General features: G+C 40.0%; 1 protein-coding gene across 2 annotated transcripts in view; it reads right to left on the bottom strand.

Annotated features, from left to right (window-relative positions):
• CD44 (CD44 molecule (IN blood group)) overlaps positions 1–22,789 on the bottom strand; it is a 117,616-nt gene that overhangs the window by 40,370 nt on the left and 54,457 nt on the right. Inside the window, exon 1 of one of the 2 annotated variants that reach the window (XM_009935247.2) lies at positions 20,852–21,104. The exons of the other annotated variant lie outside the window; for it this stretch is intronic. Within the exon in view, the coding sequence (XP_009933549.2) occupies positions 20,852–20,918 (67 nt within the window). The 5' untranslated portion in view covers positions 20,919–21,104. Of the gene's footprint in view, positions 1–20,851; positions 21,105–22,789 lie in introns of those variants that run through there. 2 annotated transcript variants of the gene reach the window in all.

The following is a 22,789-nucleotide window of genomic DNA, read 5'->3' as shown; positions in this document are numbered from 1 at the left end:
ATATTTTTATTATCATGTTGCAAAAAATACCAAGAGGACATAATTTTTAGTTTTGTAAAATTTATGCAAGACTAACATGTTTTCTCAAAATGCCTTTATTTTGACACACCTGTCTTCTTCCAGTGAAAAACAGTTCTATTAAAATTTCTCTGATGACAGCCATGTCATGAGGTTTTGAAGGCAAGAATGAGGAACCTGTGTGGAAGAGGAAACTAACAAATGCATTTTTCTTTCGTGGTGGACTCAATGTCTTGCAACAGGGCTGAGTTTCACAGTCTGAGGAGAAGCTACTGGATTAATGCAGAACAATAGTCTCCGCAAATTCCCACACATGATTCTGAAATTGTCGCAGTGCTTCCACAAGTGTCAGATGCAGATGTGCACAGCACTGGTCCTGGGGATAGCTGGTGGACTAGAAACCTTCTGCGGCCACCCCCCTCACTGCACAGCACCGCGTGCCCAAAAGCCATTGCCACATGTACCTACAAGTCACAAATGGAGTCAGCAGACATTCAGGTTGCAGGTCCCAACAGATGCTCTCTTACAACACCACAACGAATAGCTACTCTGCACAGAAGGACATGGCCCACAACTACTGCTATGTGGTGGAGTTGCTCTCACAGCTGCCACGTGAGTGACTTCTGCTTTGGCACTGAATGTTCCATATTCAAAGCCTGACATTATTTTGGAAGTTGTCCAGCCAGTAGCTGTATTAAACATAAATGGCCAGGACTGAAAAAAGGCTTCTCTTTAGTTTTCCCTTCTTGACTCTCTCTTCTCTCTAGAACAAGGCGGGCCTAAATTTGTTAGTAATTAAACATACATAAAATTTGTAATTAAACATACATAAAATTTAGTATAAACATACATAAAATTTGGGGATCAGCTCACAAAGATCTATTCCATTACTTAAAAGTAACGAGCTCAGAGATTCTGGAACTAGATGTGTTTGGAACATCAACATCTCTTCCAATAACTTCAGGCTAATTTCTGAAGAACTTTCACTATGAAAGCAGACACCACAACCACTTACTTTGGGTTGCATTTGAATCACACAGCTCATCCCAGATTCATTGAAATATTATGTGAAGTTCATTCTTGTTTGGAGTGAATTTGGTTCAGCTGCCATCAAACCTCAGCCCATTCATGGTTTTAAAACACTACAATATATGCTCCATTGCCACCCAGATATCCAGTCATACTCAGAATCCCATTGATCAGGCAGCCAATTCCTTAAACCCCAACTCTTGAAAAATAAATAAGCTTATTTACACAAATAGGCTTAATGGAACTACTTGCAGGCTACAGTTACGAGCATGTACATTTTCCATGGAAATGCTCAGCCCGGCTCTACAGCGCACATACTGTACAAGGGGACGCTTCTGGCAGGCATCAGGCTTATTGCACGTGTGCTGACCAGCTGCACTGCACGCACACACGGAAGGGCCAAAGCTCCCAGGAAGCCTCGCGCACGCCGTGTGGGAGATCACGCGGGCATCCAGGGAACCCCCGGGAAAAAATGTGGCAATCCTCAAAACTGCTTTTGAGGCTATCCAGTTAGTTAGCACTTTGCCCTAAAGCAATGTTGAGACAGCATGCTTTGTTTTTATTTTGATGATCTGCACCTGCCATTAAAAATGTTTGCAATATCGGTGTAGTATAGATGCTGTGTTCATGAAGCAGTGAGTGTGGAAAAAGGACTACAGCAGTACCTAAGCTCACATGACATTCCACAGTCTAAGCAGATTGCATATATCCAGCATCTCCTCTGTGAAGATGGTAATGACCACATCTTAAAAATGGCAAAATACAGATGCAGAGCACACTGCCCAGAGCTGTCAGGAAACCCAGAGTTTTTACTTTATGGTCTCATATTTTAACATCCAGACAATGGGGATCTGTAACTGAATTCATAAATATATTTCTAGTCATATCAATACCAAACTCCTCAAAAATAAAAGGTGGGGTCTAAACTAAAATACCACCTTAAACTCTTTTTTCCATGCTGAGGCTTACAGACGAATTTTGAGTTAGGGAAGAAACATGAATGCCAAATCCAAATCTAAACACATATTCCACCTTTTCTCATAGTGCAGGAAGGTCAAATCCATTAATTTTATGTTGATGGTACTTAGCTGGCTTTAACACAGTTATGCAAAAGATGGATTTTTTTCTCTGTTTCAAGAGACAAGGCAATGCAAAACTCACACTGTGTGCCAAACTGCTACTGACCCCTTCAACCCTTTTGAAGTTTCAAAGGAGCTGATTCAGAGCGGACTCACAGTGGAATCACAACCAGCACTCAAACCTTCCCTTCTGCCCCTTCTTATAGCTGGCAGGCTTTGGGGGCTGACAGGCCACGATCTTTCCCTGACATCCACATGACTTCCTACAGCTGAAAGACAAAATTGTTTAATAAAAGCTCTTTAAAAAGGCAGAAAGCACTAGACATGCCTGAATTGTCATCATCATTAATCTCATCCAGACCATGAGACTTGGGTGACTCAACCCAAAGTCACGGAATGCCCCTAAGCCTGCACTGCGTTTTATGAGCATGGAGAACATTAACTTTCACACAGGTCATTTCTCCCTGTCTTTCCTGGGATTTCTGGTACTCTGTCTCAAGCAGCTGCATGCAAACCCTTCTCTGCTATTGCCATTCACGTATCGAAACCAGGCTCAATTAATAATTTTCAGCCAAAATCACTAACTCCAGTTCCACAGACAATTTGCTAGCTACAGCCCACCGGCATGATAGAATTGGCTGAGACAAACTAAAGAGCATTGTCCTTTCATGCAAGTGTGAGTTACACCCTGATTATTAATGCAAGAGGCTTGTTAGAAGCTGTCACAGTAAGAAGTCAGTTGCAATCTCCATTTCCACCCTGGTTCTGCAACCCTTACGCGTATTGAGTAACACTGACTCATGCAAACTCTTCCCATTGGAGTCAATTTTCCATAAAGATTTTTGATCCACTGTACGGATGTTTCAAATACTGCTCCCTGCTTTTCATTGTTTTCAAGAACATATCTAAAGGTTTCATTCTCATGGTGTATGCTGTATTCTCTTAAAAAGAAGAAAAAAGTGATTTTAACAACTGCAGAGGTACATCAAAGCAAATGAAGTGGAAGATTTGCAAAAACCCTGCCCCCCTTCAATGAAAACATGTAGAAGAATACTTAGACACAATGTTGTTAACAGACTTCTTGGTAAAACCACAGTCTGCATTGCATGGCAACCAGGAAATGTTAGTGTGCTGTTCTCATGGGGATTTTCCTTTTCAGTTTGTGGTTCAAGATGATTGATAGATCACCAGGATGTGATAACTTGGGACTGAAAACAGGGACAGAACTAGGGGTTTGACGGTGCAGACAGTTTTCATTCTATGTTTGCTTTACTAGAACATAGTTTTTACATTTATTGTAAGAACTTTGTTCTAAATTTATTACACAGATTTCAAGCTCTAGGCAGGTATACATGGGTAAACGTTTCCTTATAATCACAGATTATTTAATTTTGTACTGGCACTTCTGAACAGGAACAACCACTAGCTTAGGACCGATATCTACATTTTGAATATTAGCACCTGCCTTAATGCACGCTAGTAATGAAGTAGAGAAGAGTGGCATACTGGAAACAGATAAACATCTGTTTAAGAGACTCCTAGTAACTACAGTTCCTCTCCAGGCAAATCTAGAAACTGGGCCATATGAGTCCTAAGATCTGTGGAGGTTTGGATCATTCAGATCTCGGCTCTCGGTTCAGACCTATCTCCAGCTGATGTTTATTTTTTTAAATGTTTCTCAGGAAAACTACTTCATGGCTAAGTAAGAATGCATATGTCACTCTCAACTAGAGGAAAAGCCCTCTGAATACGAAATTTCACATGATGTAAATTCACGAAACATTTCAGAATCCAAGACATTTTGTCAACAGATATACTAAGATAGTCCAGTTACCGCCATTTTGACATCTGGGAGAACTTGAACATGCAAACATATCATTCAGTGATTACCTACAATAATGATACACTACGATACACACAGGCCTGGATAGCAGTACTATTTGTGTATTACAGCATTTTTTTAGAGGCTATTGGTAAAACCATTCACTAAAGCAATTTGCAGCCCAGAGAACTGAAATAGGATACAGGGGTTTCCACCTTTGCGTTAGAAGTTGGACTAAAGCCCAGGTCAGTAGTGATGAACACGACTGGATAGCTGTTTGCTAGGTTATGTAAAATGATTCTTTGATCCCAGCCCCAGTCAATAATAGACACGTGTCGACATCATTAAAACACACCTACACCTGAATCCCTCAGGGCTTGATGGGGAAAGGAAAATTGTGCTGGGAAAATCAGACTCTAAACTGGGATGACGACACACTGATCAAAACTTAGAAGTCAAATTCTGCAGGATCCATGTGAGTTAAGCAAGCACGTGTCTACGAGGCTGCAGTCCTTTACCATCACAACAAAAAATGTGCCAAGGATCAAGCAACAAGTATAGTAATTTAGTGTGGCTGGGTGACGGTTTTCTGTTCTCCCATTTATGATATTCTTGCTCGCCTAGCAACCACTCTCTACAGAAAGTAAAGAAACAAACCTGCAAATAAGTGAGCCACATCATAAGTGAGGCTTCTCCAGCTACTGTCAGTGAAAGCAAGCCTTTACAGAGTCTTGGGAGTTGTCAGATGAAATACTTTCCCTGGGGTATTGCCAAGTTGTGAAACCTAAAATGATTTATAGGAAATACATTTCCAGATTTAGTGGAATAAACCATATGAAAGTTCCACCCCAACACAAGAAAGATCTTCTTTACTCTGAGGGTGACAGAGCACTGGAACAGGCTGCCCAGAGGGCTTGTGGAGTCTCCTTCTCTGGAGATACTCAAAACCCACCTGGACGTGGTCCCGTGCAGCTGGCTCTAGGTGACCCTGCTTTGGCAGGGAGGTTGGACGAGATGGTCCCCAGAGGTCCCTTCCAGCCCCGACCATTCTGTCATTCTGTGATATTTTCAGTTTTCAAAGTATCCCTTGTGGATACTTCAATAAAGCAAAACATGGGTTTTGTTTTTCAGTTTGAAACTGCCTTTGATTTTGAAACTTTATTAATTAGTTTGCACAAAATAAAATAAAATGAAACAATTTTAAAAAGTTAAGTTTAAACATTTACATGGTTGCAATGCAAGTAGATGGTTTAAGAAGCCCAGTCCAAAATTTCCCTGTAGAATTTGTTTAAATTCATATTTTAATTTCAGTTTGGCATAGGAAAATGTTTTAAGTCTTGAAAATTTTCATGGGAGAGAAAAACCCCCTAGTAACATCCTAACAGATTGCTGATACTCAAGGGAAAAAAAAAACCCTCTCGGCACACCTGGCTTTTCAAAGACAGTAAAATCCAGGAAAACACTTTAAAATTAATTTACTTGCATGTTGCAAGGAGTGCCTGCTATAAATATAGAAAACATATTCTTAGGAGTTGGGTGTGGTGACAAAAATTGAAGATGTCTCTCCATAGATCCAGAGGTATAAAATCAAACCTTTCTTTGAAGTTGTGCCAAACCTGTTCCTACTACCCAGTTATATTTGGATACCTAGTAATTTGGGCTGAAAAGGCAAATAAGACAGTAGCTTACTCACTCTCCTGTATGCTGTTAACTACGTAAGTCGTGACATAGCCATGCTATCCCTGTGATTCAAGTGGCTTCAGGTGGACCTCTGAAATGAAAAGGAGAGATGTGGCTGGGGGTATAGACAGTAGCCAGAGAGGGATACACTGAAGTAGAAGGATCTCCATTCTCCACCAAATGTTAATAAGTATTCCTTACATTTCTGCATTACTTCAGTAAGTGCACACTGGAAATGGGATGTGGGACAAAACTCAAGATGTTGGCTCCCTTCTGAATTGTTCTTCTTAATGGATCTGCCTACTGGCAGCAAAGTTGTTGCCTCTGTATCTTTTTACTGATGGGCAAAAATCTGCAGTCTCTTAATCTGGTAGTTTTCCTGGCTACTAATTCAGAAAAGTGGATGTGGGTGTGGCACTATTAATGAATCAAGCATCCACAGAGTCACTCAAAATGCAAGTAAGTACAAGGAATATGCTTCACTCCTCAGCAGCTGCTGTGGGAAGAAAAAAGTCTGCTAGTGCATCTTCCAAACACACTTTATCTGCTTGGCAACTGTTGCTCTGGTAAACATCCTGAGTGAGCCTATACAGTGTCATCACTTACGATAAACTTCCTTGCTGCTGACATTAACATTCCTTTTGTAATATTTTCACCCAATGGTGAGCTGAAAATTTTCAGACTCCACTAGAACATGGTATGGCTGCGCAGCACCTCAGTGGAAAAATTGCAGGCAGTGAAATCATAGTCCTGGAATTAGACAGTTATCAGATATGCCCCCCCTTGAGATGATGAAAACATAATCATCATTGTCAATACTAGGAAAGCTTCAGGCTGTACAATGAGTAGTCTAACCCCACAGGCTGAGTAACAGGGACTGTGCAGCAAATCAGTTGGGATCGGTTCCATGCAACTCAGGTGAAGAAACATACACGAAACAAAGCTGGTGAATAATAGCTGGAGTCTGATTTTCATTGTTTGACTGAAAGCAAATCATTCAGTCATTGGCGATAAAAGCAGGTGAGACACAGTGCTGCTCAGCAGACAGATCCCCAGCCTGGAGCTCACAGGTCCTTATGCCTATTCCCTGCTCTGTCATTTACCCACTGATATAACCTGGCTAAGCCAATTCATCTCTCTTTACCTCAGTTTGCAACTAACCTCCTTAACAAACCAATTTTAGATTTACTGATAAAGAATGCTGTAAGAGCAAAGAAGTATAACATCGTTATTTCATTGTGTTCTTACAGCTTTTACATTCAGCCTCCATCTAAGCTTTGACAAGTCATGGGAAGTCTGCTCTAAGTTCTGTGGTTATTTAGATCAGAAATAAATACAAAATCAGACCTCTGATTAACAAGACCAATTAAATAACATATTTCAAATTTTAATTTTTTTGCAGTATGCTACTCTAAAGTACCAGGTGTGATTTGAAACTATTTTTCATGTGATACTGATTTTTTTTATTATTTTTTGGTAAAAAATTTCTAACTAAAAACCTATGCTTTTTATATTTCCTTTGCTCCTCTGAGTTATACAGTAAAACCTCTAATAAGTATTCTCAATATTTTAAACTCATTTGTACAATAAGTTCATTACGGAAAAGCAGGCAATGATCAAAACTGAAAAACAGAAAAAAAGACGTTGAATAAGAAGTAGAATATCTATTGACTGTAACAAGGCCACTTCACAAGAAAACAACAGATAAGGGAACCCCAAGAATCTTTGTTATATCTCTGAAAGCCAGCCAGTTAAAACAAATGTAACATTAGTCTGGCACGCATACTAAAAAGAAGGTGGCTGCTTAGAATACACCTCACACTGTAAGACGTGTCAAAGGACAAATGACCCACACAGACTTCTTAGTAACAAATAACAGCAGAAGACTGCCCAAACAACAGACTTATCAGTACTTATTCCGAAAACAGCTTCCCCACAACGCAGATGAACTCATTCAGTTTCTTTCACAACCCTTTCCATTTTTTTTCACAGGTCTGCAAAAATTAAGATGAAACCCAACATTTTTGTAGAAGTTGCTTGTACGAATTTATAAGGAGGTGTCTTACAAAACAGTACAAAGTAGCACAATACGAATGCTTAAATCAGGGATCATAATTATTAATCGCTTATTGATTAAAATATTGTCCAATAATCCATTGGATTTGGCCTGCTAGAAATCAAACTGGAGAACTGAAACCTCCAATGTAACACATGATTTAACAACTCATACTAAATTCAGATTTCTCAGATTAAGAATATAGCTGTAACCTTTATATGTAACTTTGCAGTTTTAAACATGAATAAAACACTACTTTTGAATATTTGTGATTTTCACAAAAAAGCAGAATACAGTATAGTATCATCTACATTCTGAAGGTCTCCAGAATGTGGAAGAGTTTTAAGTCCTAACAAATTACTAGATGAAATATAATCAAATCAAAATCAAAAACTGAAGAATGTTACTTCTTAGAATCAACGGTCAGCAAAAAGCAGCGGACTTGCTTTGTGTTTTTACATTGAAACCCTGCTTTCTTTCCACAGTGGGATTTTGAGTAACTTCTGCTAGCAGTGCTGTCTGGTCATTGTTATCCACAAGTCCTTACAAATGGTGTGATTTGAAGAGATCAGAAATGCTGGATAGGAAAGACAAAGTAAAGAAACAATCTTGGAAGAAAGTGGTCTCTGAAGAACAGAGCATGGAAGAAGTCTGAAGAACTTAATTCACAGGCAATAATGAAAGATGAAAGTTGCATATCCAGCTGCATGTACAAACTACTGCAGTTCCAGAGATGGAGAGTGGGTTGATCTCAATGTGTTCCTCTCCGTAAAACCCCAAGAACTACCCAGCCATAACTACATTTTCAATGCAGGGATGGTAACCACAGTGCTCTTAGGAGCATTGGGAAGCATACTACACACTATTTAAAAAAATAAAACTCGTGAAATGCATGTTTCATTTTCACTTGCTGAAGACCTTGAAATTTTACTCTGGAAATACTAGGAGAGACTAGGAGTGAAAAAACCCCAGACTTCAGATTTTTACTGGCAGAAAGACTTGGCCTGGGATCTGGAATAAGTATGGTTGAAACAAAAAGCTACCTTTGGAGATGATCACTTTGTAAAAAAACAGTAATCTACTTGATCAAATCTCATCTAGACTCTATAGAAACCAATGGGAAAGGTCTTACGTTGTCTTAAATCAGTGCAAGCTTCTGACAATGGAAGAGAACACTGCCACATCCAGTACTCCCTCTGTTTTTACCCTAATACCAAAAGGGCAGGGATCCCATAGCCTGTAACCTGGATGCCTAAGTCAGCAGGCAATTTCTACTGGATTTTTTTATGGCAAAATATTTCCATTTTCTGGACTCTGTGTCACTCTATCCATCAATATACTACAGTTTCAAGAATCTTGAGATTTATACTGAAAATACTGACTAGCAAGAAACTTTCCTAAGATGCATGCAAGTTATTTGTATCCCAAGGTAGATGTTCAGTTAAATTTCTTCAATAATTCTTACACTCTTTGACTCTTTTATAATTGGTTTAGTAAAAAGTTATGTTTAATAACTAGAGTTTGCAATTAACATTAGTATGTACACAGTGCTGTTGCTATCACAAATGTGGTGAGAATCATGATACTCCTTGGGATTAATATATTTTTTCCCTATTTTTTTAAAAAAAGTTTATTTAACTTAACAATTCTTGAAAGGCAGTGAGGATTCACTCACATGAGGAAAGAATGCGAAAGAGCCATTGGCAGTGCGGCCTTGCTAATCTGTGAATTCAAATACTACATTAAATCCTACATATGTTTAAGCAGTGGAGATATGTAAGGGCCATGCACTACTGTTTGCATGTAATCATCCTCAAATAGTGAAGCATCATTGTCTCCCAGAAGTGCTGGAATCATTGTGTAGCCAGTGATTTTGTTGTGACACTTGTTGATTCTAATAATCTTCTAATTTAATGAGATATAGCTGTATTTTACGAAAAGATTCAGAACTAAATAAACATTTGAATGGTAAATGATACAGTGATAGACCTCAGTTCAGGTACTGTGAGTTTCATGACATTGGAAAACATCATGAAGTCAGATTCACTCCGAGCAAGAGTGAATTCCAATAGCAAATCCGGAATAAGCCATCTTAACAAACAGTAAATCCCAGATAGGTAGTAATTATTATTAACAAAGCACCACAAGATTTTTTTTTTCCCCAAGGAAACTACTTACATTCTTGAAACAAAATTCATTGAGTTGTCTGTCGAGTACACTAGACAAAGCAAAAAACTGATCCCGTGTGACCCATTATTACCACGTGACAATGAGCATTAACAGCGAGCTATATATAGTACAAAAGATGGATTGAGACAGTTACGTTTGTATCAGAGCTGAAAAGAAAGGCAAACCAAGAAAGGACTGAAACCAGAAGTAAGAAGGTCTCTACAAGTACTTACAAAAACATAAAAGCAGGAAGTTCTTTAAACAAAGCAGAGATGTCTCTTAGGAACAGCAGAAGTAGCTGACACAGCATGGAACCACTTTTCCAGATGATCTACCACCAGTCACTGTGTATACATCCCATTTGTTTTCTTGAACAGTCTGAACATGTGTCTTAGACACACCTTACTATATTGATTCCTGAAACACTGCTAATTCAGCTCCGGAATTTGCACTGGAAGGTTGGGAGATATTGGGATACCTCCCAATATAGCAGTCAATTCAAGATACCAAACCAGTACGTTAAAAAGGAAAAGACAGCCTTGAACATGTTGCTGTCACTGTGGTTATAATTGTATCATGTCAGGGGTGGAAGAAAGGTGCTAATACATTGCCTTGCAATTGCTGTGAGTCAACAGTAATCTGATTGTGACTGGTGTTGATAAAATGGCATGGCCTGAGCACTACGAGTATAAGTAATAAAGTCAGATAAAGTACTTCACTGACACTGTTAATAAATTCAGCGCAGGTCTGCAAACAATGGGTTTTAAGGGTGTTTCAAAAATTAGAAAAATACTTAGCTCTTACTCATAAGGAGTATTTCCTCACATGGATTGTCCAGCTGAAGTAAGGATCGCATAGCCAGGCTCAGTAACAGCTAGTAACTGAAGAGAGTTTCCTGTTCTTGAGATAACAGATTTCCAGAGAATGCTCTGGCCTTCTGTACTCTTGTTCACTTCTGCACCAGGAGAAGAAGTTTGCACAGGGACTTTCTTCTTATGAAAAGAATAATATTCATTTCAGCTGAAATAACCCTGCTCATGAAATCATAGCTGCTTTCTGAAATTCAAGGGAAAGAGGCACTAATCTTGTTAACTGAACACCAGGCTGGGACTAAGAAGAAAACATTCTATTTACAGCTACGTTGCTGGGTAGCTTCTTTTGCTTTCTCTCTGTTTCCCTCCCTGTGAGGTGGGGATAAAATCACTGGCTTCCAAAGGGCTACAAAATCCCCTAGTTATTACTGTCTGCTATCAGCACATTTGTCAGTTCAGTTCTCTCTCACTAGCTGGGATCATCTTTGTTCAATAACACTACATCTAGACTTGAAATTTTAAGTGCTATAGTAATTTAAACACATTCAGCCTGATTCCAGTTGTGCTGAATGTGATGATGAAACACACCAGACAAGACAGTAACCCTCTTTAATCAAATGTTGTAGTATTTTTGTGAATTCCATGCAACACAAGCAAAAGAAACACTACACTGAACAAAATTTCATCAGAGGCACTACCTGTTTCTGAAGTGATACACTGAGAAAGCGTAAAGTGACAAATCTCTTTCAAGAAGAATTGAAGTTCTTCGGTGGCACTCAGAAGATTCCAGCAGATGACAAGTGGAAGGAATACCCACAGAGGTCCCTTCCAATCCCTAACATTCTGTGGTTCTGTGAAATGTTTAAGGTGCTGAGGATACATTGAGAAGAGATCACTGCATTTTGTTACTAATGCCCACTTTGAGCTTTGAGTGGATGTGTATGATCAAGTAGATGTTGTCAACAAACACTCTTGTAGGTGGATATAATTCTGCTGGGCCCAAGACTTTCAATGCTGTGGCTGTGCTATATTTTTGAAATCGGATTCTGACAACATAGAAGCAATTGAAGAAAATAACATTGTCTATATTTTATTTTGAAGGGTAACGTAGTCAGACAGAGAGAGTTTTTTCAACTTTTCCTCCTTTGCTTAGCAAATTAAATTAATTAAAGAATTCATCTGTTTGCAAATGCAAAATTTTGGGTAGAAATTCCACTGATCTGTAAGAGCACTGTTGCAACATTTTACCAGTCTTGCATTGTTCTGTATGTAATAGATGGTGTTACTCTACACTAGTTTACTACAAGGGCTGCCCCCTTTGGCATAAATATAAATAATGGGAGTTAGGAAATACAAAAGAAGAAGGAAAAAGATCTCCAGCTCCAGAAAGAAACACAAACTATTTGTTATATGAACTCACTGGATAAAAATATACTCCCAGCAAAGCACTAACAGAGAACAAATTTGGGTTCAGCCATTGGTCTTAATAAACTCCAAGCCACAGGATATGCCTCCTCCTGGAAAACCGGATGATCAGGCTTTTCTCTAATCCCCATGACCCCACAGAGACAGACAATGCTGTTGAACACTTCTGCCTAGAGATGCTCTGAAAAAACTGAGTAACTGTGCTGGTCTTACCCTTCCATGACTCTCCAAGACTGGCTCTGTTTCACTGCTTTAAAAGCCAGCTAAGGCTGTGCTCTGTTCAGTGTGAACACAAACTATATCACAACCAGACAATGTGTGAGACTTGGCAGGTCAAGGAGATGTTGAGAAAATAAAGCAAAACTACCACCCAACAAGCAGCACGGAAACACAGCCATAAGAATACAAACAAATAGCACTAATCTAGCAGAAATGTCTGGAGACACAAAAATCATCACACACACTCTGAGAAGAGCTCTGCAACATTTTACACTACAACAGCGATAAAATGTATCCAGAATTTTCTGAGGCAAGCCACAAAAGCAGGAAAGAAACTTCTCTCTTGGCAGTTTTCCTGGTTTTGGTTAAAACAAAACTGATTCTCTTTTAGTGATTCAGTTCTGTTTTAACCAAAACCAAGACAGCAGTCACCATGGGAAGGTGTCTCAGATGCTCACAACATCTGCCTGTTACTGCTTTTAACATAAGAATTGTGAACTGGACAGCTGCCTGTCTAAAACCTTAGCTGTGCCCATTCTGTGATGAACTGGAATCACCACCTATCTATTCTCTGTAGGCTTTAAAAGGATTTTGTTACCTTCTGGAAAAGGGGAGTTTAAGAGTTCAGAGCTCACTATAAGTTTTAAAGAAAAGTATTTTTATTTTCTGTACTAGAAGAGGTTTACTACTTCCAACAAAGTGACTCTCGCTAGTGCAGTATAAGAGTGGTATTTTATTAATACCGATCTTCTGAAGCCACTGGATGTCCTGCCCTGTTAGCCTGATGTTGAACACAATGACAGTAAGTCACACTTGCCAGCACAGTGCGCTGAAATCAAAACAAAATCCTAAAAAATATGAACAGGAGAATGTTCTTGTCATTTGAGTCTTCTCTGAGGCCTGTCTCTTGGAAGAAGAACTTGGTCTCTTCGTTTTGACTGAGAATGACTAAGCTGCTGAGCAGAAGTTTTACCGGATCAAATGGATATAACCTTCTATCACAGACACAGACTGACAAGAGTCTATCAGATTTATTGGATTGCTTCAGCTAGATATCCCAGAGAGATGGAGATGGATAAGTGGGGAAAACAGTAAATAGGTGCGAGAAACAGAAAAAGTTGTTCAAAAGAAGACGTGGCCATTTAGAATATGTAGCTGGGTACCACCTGGATACACGTAGTTGCGGCACAGTGACACTTGAACTTCTCTGGACTTGTAATGTTCTGGCCATGTGGCCTTCTGGCATCGTCACCAGGTGGCCCACCTTTGTGTTAGAGACAGTGCGTCTATTCTTGGCTCCTCCTCTGACTTGCTGGGTCGTGTAATGTCTCTCGGCACTCAGCTTTCCCAGAGTATCAAGCCTTTACACACAAATACCTCCAAGATGTCAAGAAGACAGCTGATAGTTACCACTAGGAAGTATTGCATCAAACAGAAGAGAAACTTGACTAAATTTAAGACACCATTCTTCAGTTAATCATTAAATCAATTTAAAAGTTCTTGAACCAAAAGAAGTGTTAGGTTTGACAGCAGGACAAAAGATTTAAGTCAGTTCTCATCTGCCAAACAGCTTCAAACATCCCTAATCATAAAAAGACAAGTCTTGAATAAGAACTTTTTAAGAAAACTGTACTTCACTTTTGCTGTTGTCTAACACGAACCAAGTGCCGTTTAACTGAAAATAGCTGCCAGTCTTCAGTGCATAGATAGCACACACACACAAGTAAACAGGATAAAACTGCCAGAGTGACAAAGAAAAGTTTTATCTGATTTTTATAGCACTACTGCTGGAGAAATTGATTTGAACCAAATACATATTATTTCACTTCCATGTTCTAAATGTTCCTATATGTCAAATTTATGCACAAGCAATGTATAGGAACAGAGAACAAAAACCTACATTTATAAATATGAAGACTCATTAGCAAAAGAGGCTTTTTTCTACACTTACATTCTTGATTGAATGATGGCAAAGGGAAAGGACATGTAAATTAACGGAGGACACCTAACCAAACAAGAGGAGGAAGAATATGGAAGTGAGTGAAATCAAAACATTAAGACGAGTTCAGGCCTCACCCTCAGTGTCTTCACTATTAATGAATCATGTTTCATTATAATTGGCAAATACTACTTTCCCTTGAACCTGCCCAGTTAACTATTCCATATTCCTTGTGCAGAAGGAATTCTCCTCTTCTCCCAGAGCACCGTGATGGAGTCAGGAAGACCTGGCTGTCCGTAGCAGTGACATACCGTACGAGCGCCTTCGTCTCCTCATTCCACAAGAGGGATATTCCATCTTATACATAAGATGTGCATCGGCCGATGGCAAAGAGCAGGTAAACGACTAATCACTACCCTCACAATTACCCCTACAGCACCGCTGAACTATTGCATTTACATGCTGTAGAAAAATCAGCTGCCAGCTTGCTTAGTCTGTTTTGAGCGGGCACGTGGGCTCTGCCTGCTCTCTGACAACGGCTGCAGTCACTCTGCTCTGGCAAGCGTGATACCCATCCCTGGCTGATAAGCCTCCCTCGTGGCAAGATGTGTTGCCTCAGAGATGCTGTCAGCTTAAGGTCGGTGCTTGACTGTCAGACCCCAACTTGGACAGCAGCTTGCTTGATGCCTGGACACAGATCTCTCACATCTGCCCACAGGGTCCTGGGTGGCCACAGACCGTACGCTGAGCTCCAGTTAACATTTCACTTCTGTATGGGAATGCTGCAAGAAACTATTCATTACATCCACCCACACATACCACACCCTACTCCTTTACTGACACCCATCCATTAACAAAAATAACAATAAAAAAGCCCCCTAGGGAAATATACTTCTGAGAACCTGTTTTGCTATCACTCTGCCACGGTGAGGCATATATAATCAACCAAGGCTACGTCACAGCAGATTTTTTTACTATTACACGTTCTGTCAAGGGCAGCTTCTTATTTATGAAAGCAGGTATTTAGTAAAACAGACATTAACTGTGTAGTTGATGACCACTGGCTGATGCCCTTTTCCTAGGCAGCTGTCAGCCTGTGCCCTGGTAATGTCTTTTATAACCATCTCACATTGCTTTTGGAACAGTATCATTAACAGAAACACAGATGGAAGTTTTACCACAGCTGCTGCATGTCTGCTTTTTTTTTCTTCTTTTTTTTTTTTTTTCAAAGACTCAACGCAGTCTCTTAGAGCTTCCAACTACTAAGCCTCGCTCAGACATCAATAGAAGGAAAGAAAAAAGTGAAGCAATATATTTTTCAGACTGCAAATGTAAGTCAAATTCAGGTCCTCTCTGTGATTTTCACTTTGAATTGGCTTGGTTGCTTGAGCTTCCATGTTAGTAATTGCTAAAATTGTTGATTATTCTTCAGCTCATGTTGTCTTTTTATTCTGTTTCGCAATGTGAGGGTTGAAGGTTATTGTACTGAAATAGGATTGCTGCATTATATAATGCAGGCAGTGTTGTCATGTAGAGGAACTGGAAAGTCCCAGAGCCAGTGTGTACAAAAGAGAGTTCAATTATGTTCTTAATTATAGGCGCAGACTCCTAAAATGACTGCAGGTTTCGTTAGGCAAGAAACAGCCACGGAGTTCTGAACTTTAAGTTGCAATTAGCTGAACTTTCAGTCTGACTGAAAAGATTCTCCAAGGAAACCCCCTTTTTCCCTCAGCTGCCATTTCACATTACTGCCTGCCAACTCACTCTATGAGGAGTTGCTCTGCCGTCCCTTGGGTGGGGTCAGCTCCGGCAGCCATGGCAAGGGAGGAAAATCACAGCCAGCTGCTACTGATACTACTGCTGATGCCACTGTAGGGAGGCCTGTGATTTGGCGGGGAGGAAACCAATACACATTCAGGACTGACACAATCCTCCCTGCCACCGGTATTAGCAGCAGCCATAATGGTTACTGATAACTACAGTTTCTGATGGCTCTGAAATGATTATTACATCCCTGGGAGTGAGAGACAACTGCATGTTAACAGCTGATGAACTTCTGGGCTAGTCTGGAAAATGACTAGCAGCCACGCCAACATTGCTTCATGTGTACAGTTGTTGATAACTCATGGAGAACAGTCCAAACCACCTGATATATCACGAAGAAACCCTTACAGGTAAAGGCAAAGAGAAACACAGATTGTGCATGTGGGTTTTACTTGGTAACAACCATGATGTATGTATCAGAGATGTCTTGGTGACAAACCCAACCTGTGTCTTGCTCCTGTCACTTTGCTGTCCTTCAACTGGAATTTTGAACTTTTCTAGCCTAAGAATTCAATTTAGTCCTGAAAAATGAAATTCAATAAAGTATGCTCTCAGTTACCAGCTGACAGTAAAATGACACGTGTTTTGAACACCATGAATTGTTCCAGTACAAGGTTGTATTGTTTTCAAAGTAGGCAAGATTACTGTGGTGGGTCATGTTTGTTTCATGATTATCCTCTCCCTTAAGTTACAGTTACCAGGTAACTATGTACATTTAGCCTTAGTGCTGGAAAAAGCAGTTTTAGAGGAGAGTTTGGCAAAACACCTTCCATTGCTCTCTTGCATAGGGTTCTCTTTAATAAAAAACCAAAACAAAACCCAATGTTTTGTAAATAATGGAATACATGTCATACAAAGTTCAGAATTGTCATCTTCTATCTTGACTGTATTGTCAAACCCTTATCCATTAGTGTAGGAACAGAAATGAGAGGCAAGAATACCAGAAAGCAAACGGAGAAGCCTTCTTACAGCATTTCTGGAATTCCAAAAAACTTTTTAGTTCTTCCACTGACTTATCCTCTCCTTATATAAGAAGCTCCACATCATTTTTTCCCTGCTTCTCTACAATGTATTCCACTACTAATCAGCAACATTCAAAACTAAAATTATCCTTTCATCAAAGAAGAAAGAGTTACTAGAGGTCTTCTACTCCATCTTCTTACCCAGTAGCACAACCAGCAATACCTAAACTGTCCTTTAAAGGTGTTTATCTAGTCTGTTCTTATCTAATCTGTCCTTAAAAACAATGTCTCTTAGCAACCTATTTTCAAACCTAATTACCGCTGCTGTCTAGCGACTCCCTCTGAATATCCTCTCTGCTCTGGCAAGAACTTTGCCATCTTACATTGTTTGCCCTTTGCTTTTCAATTAACTGATATCCCACAGACCTCAGCAGAGCTTTTTCCTCCACCATGTCAGCAACGCAGTTTTTACTTTTCCTAACTTTTCACATACCCATAGGCTCCACTCCTATTACACATTAACTTGATTGCTGCTGCTATCTTTTTTATTCCTCATTTATTTTCCATTGTTCCTGACGGTTGCTATCCAAATTTGTGGAAATGTCTGCAGAGGTTTACATTAGGTTCTTGCTTGGATACATTTCAGATTTCTTCTCTAACTTAAATTCCTCAAGACTTCATTCTGCCTACATAACTAACTTTAGTTTTTCCCTGCAATCCACCATGCTCCTTGCCATACAGCCAAACATCCCTTAGAGATCTACATTTTTCCTCACTATATTTTTCTGCTGTCTTCCATAAGTTCTTTCATTTGAAATGGCAGCTGTCCTTCAAGGAAAGCATTTTTTTTACCCCTTTATGAAAATTTTTGAGAACTGATCTTCTCTACAAGTATTTAAGCAGTAATGAGTCGACATATTTAAGCAGTAATGAGTTGACATTTCTCCCTGCTGTTTATAACTGCCTATCAGCATCTCAGGACATCTCATCCTGCTGGCAAATTCTTGCTGCAGTAGAACTTCACGCATGTTTTGATGCTAGATGAATAACTGCAATATTAACATGGTCTTCAAGTCCTGGCCTATAAAAGTTATGGGAACTGTTCTGGAAAGAAAGACACACCAGGTATGGGAGAACATTTCACTTAACCTTGGCTAGAGCTACCAGTGGTTTTAAAAGCATTTAGTTTTAAAAGTTCTTCCTCAATTGTATGATGCTATCTTTCCTCATTAAGCCTTTCTCTGACTTCCTGTTTTCAAGGTAATGGTTCTGCATTGTGACGAACTAAAAAATCAACAACTATTTCTCTAAAGACTGCAAGACAATCCTCTGCCATGGTTTGTTGGCTCTGTGTGTGAGAGTATTTCCAGGGCAGCTATATAGCCTTTCCATTACACGATGGTGGAAGTTCAAGTGAACTTTAATAGTCTAGTTACTTTGCAGCTTTGGGAAAATAGCCAAGATACACACTGTAAGGACTAAATGAAAATAAACTAGCACAAAGAGCTTCTTCAAACTGCTTCATTTACAAATTTACCTGATGGATATATAAGCCAAGAGGCAGGCAGGTCCCTTCCTTTGTGACTGACCAATAGGTACAGTAGCCCTGGCTCAGAGCCTTACCTCATACTGAGACTCTGGCAACCTCTTCAGTGCTAATAGCTAAACTGCTCCCTCCCACTGGTGGACTCATGTCTCTTTTCATTTAATCTCTAATAGTACTTCTATTCCAGCTTCTTCCAGTTTGGGGGTCAAAATTCTAGGATTCACTTAATCAAGGAAAACTTTGAGAGAAATATTTTCACAAGTATGTAATTGCTCACAGGGGGAAGTCTCCCCCAGAATCATCATTAACCAAGACATCAGCATCTGTATTCTCCTGGATCCAGACTCCTTAGACAACAAAAGTCACGTCGATACCATGAGTATACCTTGCTCACATGTCAGTGACAGCATGGTCACAACAGCACAGAACTAAGGATGAGTTAGTTTTTCAGCTGCTCTCTATATCTCACCTTCCCTTCAGTAACCACATTAACAGCAATCCCAGGTCCCTCCTAATTTTCCCCAATTCTGTGTCAAAAGAATTAAAATTCCAATTTAGGAGCAGATCTGAATTTTGTCTTCAAGCAAGGTGTTTCTCAGCAGCAATGGTCACTACTCTATGACAGACACCAAGAGCACTGGATTGAAACAGAAAATAAAAACCACCATCAACTGCTGTTTTGAAGTCATTACTGACTACAAAGTCATGCTGGAATGTATTGCATACCAACTAAAATATATTCTAGCTATAGTCTAATACCCTGCTAAGCCATTAAAGAAACTTTCCCCTGTGGGGCATATGCGAAGTTTGACATGGTTTTTGTAACTATGCTGAAGACTAGATGATGGGCTTTTCTGCTATGTCTCACTGTAAAAATTCATTACTCCTAGAGTCAGTGCAGACCCTGCTTCTTTAGGACACTCCTGGAAGCTCATAAAAGGAGAAATCAGTTGAGCAGCCAGTAACTAAATACTTACAACACTTACACAGAATACAGACTTGGAGGAAGCCAAGGCTTTAAACACATCTCAGACAAACTTTATTTGCCTACGGTATCCCTGTCCTTTCTCTAAGTGCTTTATCCATGTACCCAAATTTAGCAAAAGCATTTTGGTAAAACGGACAGACAATTTTAGTAAGAAAAGCAATGAGGGTGCTTCAGGTCTCACAGATGTGCTGGGAACTGTTCACTCCGACACACCCATGCACAGCCCCACGGCGCTGCAGCCATTACAGCAGTACCCACTGCTGCTCAAACAGATGAGATATAGATATTTACTGTACACACACGCAGAGCCCTTGGGTGACAATGGCCATGAAAAGCGTATTTTGTTAGACTCCTGGAACCAACGATTACAAAAATAATACAGAAGTGTAATTGTTGTCCCTAACTACAAAATGCCTTGAGGCAGCTGCTGTCACAGTGAGAGTCTGTTAAAAGCATGGCCATTTCCCTCAAACACAGCTGAGCCTGTGCCACGTGAAATTTCAATAGCACTTTGTCGTTTTGGACATATGATTTTTATTTTTTTCTCTGTATTAATGTTTCATGTTTAAATACAAATTTTTGAAGCAGATAACCAAGCTACAGAAAGTTAATCGATAAACAACTACATTTTGTGGTCACTTCTAACCCCCTTTGTTCCAAAATCTCATCAGTCAACCCCAAAGAAACCCTAAGAAGGCAGAAATAGGCATGCTTGGCATAAAAGCTCTCCAAGTTTCAGTCACAGATCACTGCAGTTTTGCTTCTGTTCAGCAAGGCTGTGTCCAAAGGCAGTACGTACTCGCTATTAGTTCAGCCCATGTAAACTCCAGAATGCAGCTGTTGTATGCTGGGGTTGGGGGTCCCTCCCCATCCTCTCTGCACCTCCCCCCCATCTCCCCCCCCCCCTTCTCTACTGTCTGAAAACGGCGCTGGGAGAGCAAACCAAGTACGTAACAGCAGTCACGCTGTCGAACCGAGCCTTACCAGAGCTATTCCAAATTCCCTAATGGACTTCCGTTCTTAGTTTAAACTTCACTTTTGTAATCTACAATTTACTTTTTATAGATCTGGAATTGCCCTTTACCAGCAATACACAGCTTTCCATGACTGCACAGCCCAGCACAGCAGAGGTTACGCTTCTAAAGCATCTCTGACAACACTTACAAATAATCAAACTTTACACAGACCCAAGAAAGCTGTTCGCTGTCTAGCAGAAGAGTTCTTGCTGCCTGAAGTCTTAACTTATCAGCAACCATAAGTATTTTCATTCATAAAAAACTTACGTGTTTCTGTTAGGCAAAGCTTCAGCAAACATAATCCAAAAGTTGCCCATAAGGGAAAGCTGGCCATTTTTTTCTCAGAACTGTTTTGCAAAAAACAGAGATCCTCACAAGCTGTGGAAAGAAGAAAAGCCCCGACGCTTGTCAAGCCTGCAGTCAATGAGTCTGAAGTTTGCTGCACTTTTTATTCTAATTGAAAGGAACTGAAGTAATGACATAACTGGGAGGGGGAGCTCCGTCAAAAGTCACACCCATATTGCAACCAAAGTTACCCAGAAGAAGAAGGGGGGTGGGAGGGGAGCTAGTACTGACTAAGCAGCCACACTCGAGTTTTAAAGAGGCACTAAACCTCCTCTTCTTACACAAGTACACTGAGAAGTTATGCGTCTTGCGCTTGCAGGAAAATTTGTGTAATCTCTCGTGAGTTAGCGCAGAAAGGCACTGTTTGTTAAAAGCTTTCCTTCTTGCATTTTAAAATCTCCTCATTACTGCAAACCAGGTGAACATGAAGCACTAGAGTTTCTGAAGCCCAGCAAATCATCTACAACTGCCTGGATGTTTCCCCAAAATATTTAGCTTATTTTATCTCATCATTTGCTCTTCTTGCAGTTCAATTCAGAGCACGCAGAACTCCTGCTTGCAATGCACCCTTCTAAAATGTTTCGGTTCATCCCTGGAGGAAAGCCTCAGGCAGAAGGTAAGTCGAGGCAGTTCAGCCTCCCACAGCCCGTTCTACCCTTGGTGTCTCTGCACAGGCTGCTCCTACAAAAGTGGTAGCTAATGCCAGTGCCAGCTGCAGTACTGAGGACGAAGGCTGGTATTTTATTGTATTGATGGTATGAGGTACGGAAGGAATTATTCCTTATTCCCGATTTGCAAAGCAGAGCAACAGGATGAGAACATATGACAGTCTTTGACATTCAGACAAGGTCTCGGTTCCTGAGGACAGATATTCATTGCAGCGTGGGGTTTTGTGTGACTGTAGGTGCCACATGAACTCCCTGGTGAAAGCCTCAAAACCTCTGTAGATAAGCGAAAGGCATGTCTGTAATGTGCCTTCGCCATTCGGCTTGGTGTCTCCACACGCCAGCCTCTCCAGAGCTGCAGCAGTGCAACAGTGGTTCGTATGCGGTGGAAGGAGGGGTTGGTCAGGGATCACCAAAGCCAACACATCTCACCTTTAACAACCAACATGTGGCAATGACTGACAGCCAGTAATGCCCCAATTTCCGTTTCACTCAGCAAATTTGATATGAATAGTTCTATATCAGATTACCATCTTGTCGATCCTTCCACTTCAAAGAATTTTCTCACTGATTTTTTAATCTCTGTTAACACAAACAATGGAAAAATACAGACAGGTCTTTCCAGCCACAGCCACAAGAACGTTACACAAAGAGGTTTTCAGGACTTTGCCTTTTCTTTGACTTTCGACTTACAGATGGCTGGCTATCCTTTCCTCAATCGCCAGACTTTAGCAACAGGTTCCAACAGGCTTTTCCTACAGGTCTAGAATATCTGATGGGACAAGGTTAAACTGAAAATCTTTCCCTAAAACACAGGGGATCTTTTTACTAAGAAGCTAGCAAAGACAGATAAAACACGTTTTAATTAGTGAATATGCTACTGTTTGGGTTTTTTTAAATAAATGGCTTTAAAAGCAAGGACAAAACCAATCTCCTATACCTCTTACTGTTTATAGTAGCGGAAAAGAAATAGTTCTGTGAATTCCTCTACGTTTAAAGCTATAGATCTTTTGGAATCTAAATATACAAATGATGTGTAGCAGGATTTAAAACACTGGTGCACAGTTAATGCATATTGTAAGTTTGCTAAGCACATCTTTTTCTTCAATTGCTAAATGACTTTTAAAATTCACCCCTACAGATGAAAAAAAAGAATAGATTATTTAATTAAAATTTAGGTATCTTTGAGTCTTGT

The sequence above is a fragment of the Opisthocomus hoazin genome, chromosome 7 (genome assembly GCF_030867145.1).
Source record: "Opisthocomus hoazin isolate bOpiHoa1 chromosome 7, bOpiHoa1.hap1, whole genome shotgun sequence".
NCBI classification, from domain to species: Eukaryota; Metazoa; Chordata; class Aves; order Opisthocomiformes; family Opisthocomidae; genus Opisthocomus; species Opisthocomus hoazin.
Note: the sequence above shows the minus strand (reverse complement) of the source record. Positions and strands in the feature narration are given on the sequence as shown.